This window comes from Alexandromys fortis, unplaced genomic scaffold, assembly GCF_014885135.2.
Source record: "Alexandromys fortis isolate MF-2015 unplaced genomic scaffold, M_Fortis_MF-2015_v1.1 scaffold_202, whole genome shotgun sequence".
NCBI lineage: Eukaryota > Metazoa > Chordata > Mammalia > Rodentia > Cricetidae > Alexandromys > Alexandromys fortis.
The window spans coordinates 318,929-329,790 of record NW_026068077.1 but is presented as its reverse complement, the minus strand read 5'-3'; the positions used below and the strand labels follow the sequence as shown (position 1 = coordinate 329,790).

At 37.7% G+C, this 10,862-nt stretch overlaps 1 protein-coding gene across 1 annotated transcript in view; it reads right to left on the bottom strand.

Moving 5' to 3' along the window:
- The window catches only part of Dcc (DCC netrin 1 receptor), a 268,312-nt gene that overhangs the window by 60,425 nt on the left and 197,025 nt on the right, over window positions 1-10,862 (bottom strand). The window contains exons 13-14 of the mRNA XM_050121731.1: window positions 7,330-7,395; window positions 1,707-1,869 (exon numbers count right to left, since the gene is read on the bottom strand). Of these exons, the coding sequence (XP_049977688.1) occupies window positions 1,707-1,869; window positions 7,330-7,395 (229 nt within the window). The remainder of the gene's footprint in view (window positions 1-1,706; window positions 1,870-7,329; window positions 7,396-10,862) is intronic.

Genomic DNA, 10,862 nt, shown 5'->3' with positions numbered 1-10,862 from the left:
CCCCTCCGTCCATGTCTAGGAAGGTGAACATCCAAACTGGCTAGGCTCCCATCAAGCCAGAACATGAAGTAGGATCAAAACCCCTTGCCATTGACCTTGGCTTCTCATCAGTCCTCATTGTTCGCCATGATCAGAGAGTCCGGTTTTATCCCATGCTGTTTCAGTCACAGTCTAGCTGGCTTTGGTGAGCTCCCAATAGATCAGCCCCACTGTCTCAGTGGGAGGGTGCACCCCCCGTGGTCCTGACATCCTTGCTCGTGTTCTCCCTCCATCTGCTTCTCATTGGGACATTGGGAGCTCAGTCCAGTGCTCCAGTGTATCCAGTTTCACATATTTTGTTATAATGACAGACAATCATTCACTTAATTAATTAGCTCTTGTTCCTGACCTTTGTTAAGCGTTATGAGCTCTGGGAGACCTTGTCTTCTCTCAGTGTTCACACCTGAGACTGACTTTGTTAAACTCCTTCCATCAGCTTTCTCCTTTCAGGCAGTGAACTGGCTAACCAGTAACCACCAGTTCCAAACAGTACAAACCATGACTGTAGCTGGATAGAAATTAAATGCACAGACTGTTTCTGGACCTCTCTGGAGTTTTCCTAAGGGTGCACTCCTCACGGGTTCCATTTTCACACAGATTGCTGAGGGATACAATAGAGACCATCAATAGAGCTATAGGATGTATGAGAGAGAGAAAGACCAGGCATGAGAGAAGGAGGGAAGGATGGGTTGCTGGAGAATCTTTCTTACAGTGAATGTAGAGAATAGCCATTCAGCCAGCCACTTCCAGCCAAGCCTCAGGGTTTAAGTTAGGGCAAATGAGAGGCCAATAACAAAACAAAAGGAAAGGGAACAAAAGGCATTCAAGCCAGTGAGAGAGTGAGTGTAGCTGAAAATACATGTCAGACCGGATTTAATAAAAATTTAGAAGCCAATGGCCAGGAGACTCTGGCAACTTAGAATCTGCAAACATGGGCAGACGTGCTGCTTCCGAGGTACCGCTGGGAGGAATGGGTTGTGTCTAAATCATATTTTCATTCTAAACTTTGTAAATGATGCAACCCTCTCTAGACAGTAAAATCAAGAACTGTAAAATATAAAAAATGTCTTGAAGTCATTAAAGACGTTATTTCCTGACATTTAAACATAGAAAAGGAGTAGGAACCTTTTCAAATTGCTGGACTCTTCTTCTTCCCTAATGCCTAAGAGCTAAGCATTCTGTGTGTTCGTAATGACATTGAGTTTGATATGCTATATTTAGTCATCCATTCAACACGCATTGATTACCCGCCTGCAGGTCTCCCTGCCAAATGTGATAAATATGTACAGTGGAGGAACAATATCTCCAAGTGTCTAGAAGCAATTACAGAGATGGGTAGAAGAGAGGCATGGCAGAGTCCGTTTCTGAGGGCTATTTACCGAAGAGTCTACAGAGAAGTAAAAGGAAACAGAAACGCATGATTGTCTCTACGGGTTGTGTAAAATTTGCAAGTCTAACTGTAACTTAATTATAGACTTACCGTGGACAGAAGTGGGTTTAGTCAGGGTCAAGCAATAAGAGACCCATGGTGAATTATGGAAAAAACAAACAAACAGACAAAACACACACACACACACACACACACACACACACACACACACACAGAGCCATCAGGAATAGAGCCAGAGAAGGAAACTCTTTTCCTCATGGAGTCACTTGCTACTCACTTCCTCTGCTGGGCTGAAGAGCGCCGGGTACAAATCACAGCTACGATCACCACGACCAACACGGTGAGGATGCCTACGGTGACCACAGTTATCACAAGCAGGTTGCTGTTCTTCTGAGGAGTGACGCTGCCATGCGGGGGGTGCATCTGTCCGATGGGGGGTTCTAGGGGAAAAACAAGCATATAGTGTTCAGGGTCAGGGAGAGGTTGTCACCACCGCTCATCCGACTGTAAGACAAAGAGTTCTTACTGTTGAAGCCTGACATACGTGGACAGGAAAAGCTATTCAAAATAGTCCAAAACAGAAAAAAAAAATGTAAATGTTGATTAACTAAACCATGGTGATATATCCATTCAATAGAATACTGTCCAACCATAAGAGAAATGAAGTTCTGATTCATGCTACAATGTAGAAGGTAAGCGAAATCAATTAGAGGCTGGGTAGTGTTTCATTCCACTCATAAAATACCTAGAGTAGGCAAATCAATGAAAACAGAATGCGTTTTATTGTCAGTCAGTGGATGGAAAGGGTGGCCAGTGAGAACAGATAAGGAGACTGAGCTGCCTTTTTAACTCCCAGAACCTTTCTAAATTAGATAGTGTAATGCTAGCCTAACCTGTTGATTATACTAAAAACACGCAACTTGAATCAGTTCCAAAGGTGATTTGTGTATCCTGATCCACAAGCTAAGATGTATAATATTGAGAGAAAAAAAATCCATCGAGTCCGCTTTGTGTTGGTAAGCTAGTCCTGGCGTGGAGTCTTCCCTGGAGTACAGTTGCTATACCTAGCCACACTCCATTGCAGAAAACTGATTTTCTCTCTGCCGGCATGTATTATCCGAAAATAATTTCTTGGTTAAAGGTGGGACTCTGTGTCCACTTTCCGTTCTCAGTTCTGGTGTTTTTTTTTTTTTTGATTGTTTGTTTGTTTGTTTTTTTCTGGATTTAGGTTGTGTGTGTGTACTGCTAGAGTCTCCATGAATTCACTGTGTATCACTTCTGTTGTGTCTGAAGGTATTGTTTTATCTTCCCATTGGCGTTAAAATATTTGCAGGGAATATTTTTTGAGTTCCTACTAGTAACTTACCAGTCTCAGAACAATCATTTAACAGATCCACATAGGACTTTATGTCACATTAATTCGAGTAGTTGAAATGTGATGGCATTTTGAGGGAGAAAAAGCATGTTTTTAACCTGATAGCCTATATGTGTTAACTTAGAAGAAAATTTAAAAGGCAATCGACAGTACTGAGTATTTGTAAATCAATTAATAATTTCATTTTTTACTAATAAAAAATCAAAGTACTAAAACATGTCAAGTTTAACATTTTTTCCCAAATGGAGGTCAACAGAATAATGTTTTATAGATTCTGTAGATCTTTTGATCAAATTCACTAAACTAATTTTTCAAATTCCAAGTAGCAAAGGGAATTGGTACTTCTTGGAGAGCATAGAAGGATTGAGTTGAAGTAATTTTAATGGTGGTTGTCTTTCAAACAAATGTAAAACACAAATTATGTTTCTAGAAGTTGAAGCATGTTCAACATTAAGAAAGGATATGGAATATATTCTAAAATTAAATGCATTATAAAATTGAAATAGTATCATGTCAGCAAATATTTACCTATGATTCTACCTGACATAAGAAAATATTAAGGAAGCATCTTCAGCTTCTACAATTTAATTAAGGGCTTTCAACTATGAGAGAATTCATGAACTATAGCACTGTTTTTTGTTTGTTTGTTTGGGATCTTTTTAGTTGAAATTCAAAAGTGAATTTTTGAAAGGGTGGCATGTAAAGAAAAAAACATAACCATAAATATTAGCGGGGTCTAAATTAATTTGCAACTTTTTTGAGTATCTGACAATAAGCTATTATTCTATTACTGTTTGAAGGATGAACCCAGCAAATATAGAGAGAGTCAGAAAACCCCCATAATTCGGTCAGTCTAAGAGATATGTATGCATTTTCATTATGTGAGAGGTTCAAGAACAAAGAGACTTGAACAAATTTTTTGTCAATGTAGACTTTTTTTTAAGGGTGAGATGCAGACACAGACTTTGCTCTATGGGACCTTTTTTTTTTTTTTTTTAACATAGTTAATTGGGAAAAACTGCCCCCTTCCCAAACCTTAATTACTAGGCTTTTAACTGGGAATCCTACTTTTCACAGGACATTGTGGAATCATTTATTAGAGCCAGGGCTTGAGTCAGATCGCATATTCAGCATAATTCTTCTGCTAGCAATATAGTAGAGGAAAGAGATGAAGTTTCTTTTTCACCATCCGTGTGTCTAGGGGTTTGGATCCAGTTCACTGTAATCAGTTAGTGTAATAGTCTGTCTCTCTAGTAGTGATCTAGACGCCTTGCAGGTACATCATTAGCCTCATTCACTTAGCATAATATTTTTAAAACATCATGAAGTGATGGGGAAAACTGAGCAGGAATAACGCCAGCAGATTATGTGAACTCGCTCAAAGCACTGAATGTCATTATTTGTTTTCCTTCCAAGAACTTCCCTGTGAGGTAATGTTTGTTAAGTCCAATTTAATTATAATTTTATTCTCACTAAGAATTTTCTTCAGTAAAAGAGAAAAACAAATGCATGTAGTGGCATGCATTTCTCCAAATCACTGTCCTTTTCTTCATCTGAGGACTCTGGTAACAGGAAAATTCTGTTGATTGACACATTCACGTCAGATTTAGTTGGGGGCCTGTTTTTGAACGGTGGTTTCATTTTATTTTGAAAGACAACTTCAAGCACTTAAACAACTTTTAAGTTTGATCCACACTGGAGGACTGCAACATTTAAGAAGTACAAGCATTTAGAAGTAATTTTGAATAATTTCTTATTGCTTATACATAACGTTAAGAAGCATATGTACACTGATATTGAAATCTCTTGTAAAGAATTTACTTATGTTTGATTCTTAAGCAATTGTGAACAAATTACAACTCTGCTTGCTAAACCTAACTCTATCCAACAATCCAACACTGCGTCCTTTAGGACTTATAGCTTCTGAGAGGAGACAATTTTGCCTGTGGCTACACTTTCTCCACTGTTAGCATTTGCATCCACTGCTTGGCAATACTGAAAGCCATGAGGGGACCGTTACACTTTCCCTATAATCCCTATGGTTTTCTTCTTTAATTTTCCGAATTTTGTCCTTCGAAAAGTACTATTCTGTGATCATATTCATAACAGAATGAACTCTTATTCAAATGACTTCATAAAATTGATGTTTCAAAATAAGGATAATTCAAAAGTGTATTATTTACTACTATGTATTACAGGAATGAGGGGGAGGACATATGAAAAACAAGAGGAAGATGTGGGCCTTCTGGATGAAGCATCCAGGATTTAATCTTACTTAATTAGTAAGATTATAATTTTAATAAACAAAATTATTCCACGCTAGAATAGGTGTTCAGGATGTTCTCTAAGATCTGAATATCTTGACCCATCAAGCTAATGCATATGTTGAAATCTAATTTTTGTTTTTCTGAGATTTCATGGTGAGGTTTCTGGGTATGACTATGTGATGCAGGCAGAACCTTCATGAACTGGATCTTTGTCCTCATTAGAGATGCCAAGAGATTCCTTTTACCATTTACATCAAGGGAGGACACAGACTATTTCATCTGTGAAGTAAAGGTCCTGAGACCTTGACCTTGAACTGTCTTTCCAGCCTTTGGAAGAATTATGAACAACAAATTCATGTTGTTTACAAGTTACTCAATGTTATGGAGTTTGTGACAAAACAGGGATGGATAAAAAATAAAGGAAAGTAAATATATTTGTCTATTAAGTAAAGGCTATTAATAGGGGAGGAAGTTATAGGGGGAAATTGAAAAGTTATTAAAGAACACTACTATTTGCTGTGGGACAGTGACTCAAGCAACTGGTTGTATAAAAATACACACACACTGTGTGCATATAGATATACTGATACCTCTTTGAAATTTTATACATTTAATTATACTAGCATACAATAGGAACTAATCACTTAATTTGCCTATTATAGTTTCATAACCAGAAAAAAAATTAAATGATAATTTCTCTCTTCCCATCTGGATCTTTTATTAGGAAACTGCCCAAATGGAAATGTATCTGTTAATTAATCAAATCTCTCATGCAATCCTACTAAAGTGGATAAATAATTTTGTTAGTTATAAAATGAAATACTGTGCAGCAGTGGAGAAAAATGAGTGAGAACTATTTTAAGGACATGGATAAAATTTACCAGATTTAAAGACAAATTGTAGCACGATCCATAGAGGATTTAATTGGTATTTTTCATAAAATTATAGACATGCGAAATAATTTATTTACATAGTCGTATATAGGAAACATCAATCTGCAAAGTACATTAGAGAAGAGACGATGAATAGAGAGCACACGCTGATTCAGACACATCCCGGGGATTTCAACTGCATGGTCAACTGAAGCCTCTTAGAGGTTATTATGTTGTGATATATAGCATTACAGATATTATTGCATTTTGCATATGAATGGTTTTTAGTGAGTCAAACCAAGCAAGAACAGCATGTTTTCCAGTGATGAGCATGATACATTAGTCCTTTGGATCGAGTTAATTTATCCTTTCAAAGATTCTTTTTCAGAAAGACTGAGACCCGCTTCTGGAGTGTGACTTTCTGCCTGCCCCATGTTCATTACCTGCTATTTCTTCCATGTGGACCCCTAGAAGCCCACAGTTATAAGAAAAACTTCACTGGGGGAAGCAAGAAAAGAAAATTGCCTAAAATTGAGAGTACAAAGGACCAGTAATAATAAAATAGTATAGGATTTAAAAAGTGAAAAGTCCCAGTAACTTTATCAAGCACCGTTGGTGATAAGTCAATTGATAAGTCAATCGTTACTTATCATCTCTCTCCAATAGAAAAGACTGTTGTAAACATGGAAAATACACTACACATCTCAAACTATAAGTATTTAATTTCTTGTGCTGGTTAGATTTTGTCACAATGACACAGAAGAGGGTAATCTGGGAAGAGGGAACTTCAGTTTTAAAAAATACTTCATTACACTGGGCTATAGGCAAGTCTGCAGGTCATATTTTGATTAATGACTGATGTGGTAGGGTGCAGCCCACTATGCACAAAACCACTCCTGGGCCCCGTCCTGGACTGTATAAGGAAGTAAGCAAAGCAATCCACAAAGAGTAAACCAGTAAGCACCATTCATCCATGGCCCCTGTTTTGGTTCCTGTCTCCAGGTTCCTACCTCGAGCTCCTATCCTGATTTCCTTTGGTGATGGACTATAAACTGTAAACTGAAATAAACCATTTCCTACCTTCATTGTTTTGGTCCGTGTTTTCTCACCATATTAGAAAGCAAACTAGGGAAGTCCTGTATCACTTATGGATTGCCCCGGTACTGGAACTTGTCTAATTATGTTTCATGCACCTGCCACCTCTAATTGTCATCATTTTGTGGTAGAATGTGTGAAGTTTGCTAATGACATCATTTTTCTATCACCGCAGTAAAGCTGGAAGTCCACAGTCCTTGCCCTTGTCAATAGAAAATTTATTTTGGACACTGTAGAATTAACTGTGTAATTACTGTAGCTAATCCAATAAAACTCAATTTATATACTTACCATTGAGAGTGCTTCTATCAATCAAGTTAGTATCAACTGGCCAATAACCTCCATCTCCATGACGACCTGTGTATATCAGCACATTAGAATGTTAGTGGATATAGCTCAGGGAACTACAAACAAAGCATAATAATATGACAAGGAAAAAATTCTAAATATGCAATGAAAGAGCAGAATTATTGGTGCCAATTCTAAAAATTTTACTTTTCCAGTGAGTAAGAAAAATCCGTCATACTTAATCTAGTGAAATTCATTTCTCTGAGATGCAATTTCCTTGTTTTCTTCCTTTCTTTACATCTCAATATTTAAAATATATTACCAAGAAGCAAACACAAAAGGTCCAACATTGCCATACTAAATGGTTTTCTCCTCAAGACTTCAGAACAAAGATGAACTGGATCATGGCTCCTAGGTCTAGCCGACTTTTATTGTTTCCTGTCAAGAGTTTTTAGCATATTCTTGCGGCTATCTTGCCAGGCCAATATTTGTTTCATTTTAAATTTGATTACTTGCTAGTATTTTTAGGAGTAAAGGAAGGTGCTTGATATATACTTAGAGAACAAAGAATGTGACCAGGTGCCCCACGTACACAGTCTTCCTATTTGTTGGTTCCTTCACTGTGGTATTAGGTATAAAACAGATGTGAACATACTCTAAAAAGATGGAGTCACAAATTAATCAAAAATACTTATAATACAAAGTTAACTAATGGCGCTATGTTACAGATGACCCTTTATTCATAAACATAGAGAACTGTGATCATTTGATTAGCTTTGATCTTTAGAATATCTAGGTAGACCTCTCATAGAAAAGAGTTAGAGATGTGACTCTGCTTACAGACATGTGCCAGTGTTCAGCATTTGTTTCTGAAGTAATTCTCGTTAGGACAGTGGCGAAAGTGTTGGTCATGATAACTGTGGTTTTCCTAGGATCCATAGGTAGATTACATGTTCAACTTTACAAGTCAGCGTTGTGACATTTTTTGTGCATGCCCAATGTTCTTCTCACTGATGTTTTTCAAGCATTTCAGTGTTTTATTTGCCAAAGAGTGGTTGAGAAGAAACTTAGTATTCTGTTCACTGACTCTCTGAGCACATTTTTTAAAAATTCGTTGGGTATCAGTTCTCAGCGGAAGTTCGCATGGACACCAGACTTCCAACAAACAATGAAAGAAATTAATTCAATCACAATGAATCATGATTTTCACTTAAAATGCCATATTTAAACTCCTCTGGGCTTTGACTCTGAGTATGAAAGGAAATAGAAGTAAGGATGAGGCTTCGATTTGTATGTGGCAGGAAGCTGGGGATAAATAAATAAAAATATGCTGTGGGCATTTTGGCGGGCTCACTACATCAGTGGACAGTCCTGACCTTACCCAGACATTTGACTTATGTAACAAATACATCTGAAGTTTCAAAGAACATGGGCGAAGCTTTGCCCATAGCACACTGTGGGATCTGTGTTGGAAGAAATGAAGTGAAACCGAAGTTCTACATGCATATTAAGAATATTTTTGCAGCAACTGAAAGCGGCTAGATTGCAAAGCAGTCGGCCAAAAGACACACTAACAACCTAATCGCTTAGGCCAGTAAAAGCAATAATTGACTTCTGTAGGGAGTCATCCTGTATTGGCTGGGAATGAGGTAGATAGCCTGGGGAGGATTTTCTTTTTCTCCGGCCTCCTGACAAATGTCTTTTTAATGAAGTTTCTAACTCTCTTTGCTAGTTTGTGGGAGGATGTAAACAAGTGCACAGGCATACCCATGGATAACATAGACAGGAAGCCATGCGGCTCTGGAAACCCTTGGATTTACCAGGCTCTCAATTACATTGAGAAGACAGTAAGTAGAGAACACCTCTGATATCATATGGGCTGGAGGTTGAACAAGATATAGGCATTGTGGAAGTGCTTCTAAATAGCATGGTGCTTAAAACTTGGACATTTTCTACCCTTAAAATCTAGTGTGTTGACATGACTAGTTTTTTTTTGTTGTTTGCACTAGATTGATATCACAATATAAAATTAAATAACTCTTAATGACCCCTACAAAGTGTCACTTTTAGGAAACATGATATAATCAATGAGGAATATTGGATTCATGGGAATTTAGCTATCTTGTAATAGTTCATTGGGAAAGCACAAAACTCATTCCCAGGATATCGAAGACCCAAAGATACCTGAGCCTTAATTTTGTGCTGTTTCCTCTCTTTGAAAGATGCTCTTAAGCTCAAAGGAGGTTTCTCTGATGTGCAAGTAATAAATAACTAATAATAATAGTAAAAGAAATGGCAACAAAATTTGCCTCCAGCACTGTTGGGCAAGTCCTAGGAAGTTAGTAAATGAGACTAGAGAGACATAGGACATGATAGTAATGATTCTGTTGCCAGCCAGGCCAACACATGTTTGAGGACTTTGTGCTGTGGAATGATATTTAATGTGTTCAGTTAATTTGGTTGATTTCATAAACATTCACAGAAATAGAGGTACAGTTGGAATTTGGAAGATTGCTGGCATGAAAGTCAGTCAATATAAATATTCCAACTACTGCCTTTCCCAAAGGTCTCAGCTTCATTAAAGGAGAATTAAATGGTAGTAATTTATTCAACATTTATTGAATGCTTGCTACACAAAAGGCATATTCCTAGATTCTCAGAGAAGGGGGAGTACAAAAAGATGCATTAGCATTGTGCTCTGTGATGGCAGCTAGCATTGGTTCATTATGTCTAAAGCTTAAATAATCCTATTCATAATTAATAATAACCAGCTATTGGAGGTTTGTAATTCACTTTGGGTTTAACGGTTTAAATACGACTTATACTCTTTCTTTCTTTCTTTCTTTCTTTCTTTCTTTCTTTCTTTCTTCCTTCCTTCCTTCCTTCCTTCCTTCCTTCCTCCCTCCCTCCCTCCCTCCCTCCCTCCCTCTCTCTCTCTCTCTCTCTCTCTCTCTCTCTCTTTCTTTCTTTCTTTTGTCAAGACAGGATTTCTCTGTAGCTTTGGAGCCTGTCCTGGAACTAGCTCTTGTAGACCAGGCTGGTCTCAAACTCACAGAAATCTGCCTGCCTCTGCCTCCCCAGTGCTGGTATTAAAGGTGTGCGCCACCACCACTGCCCAGCTTAATCTATCTATTTCTATACAGCACTATCAGATTTTCTTAAAAATGTTTTTTATCTAGAATATTGCAAAGGAATACCTGAAAAAATGTGGTATGTTAACAGCATTGCATTAGAATTTTAATGATTAAAGTTTTTGAATCCTCCAGTTCTTTTTATGTAATATACTAAATCTCCAAAATTTAACGTTTGTGAGCATCCCAGAGTGACTTTGACAATAAGCTCAAGTGTCTGTGATCTCCTTGTCATTTGCTCCCAGGACTGAAGATGAGAGGGGCAGAAGTCTTATGGCTGCCTTTAGGGAGGATGCAAATTGGTTTCTCCTTCATGCTGATCCCAGGGACACCTCTGATGAGCTCTCCCTACTGGAGGAGAGACTCCTGTCAATTAAGATGCTTTTCAATGCATTACTAAATACT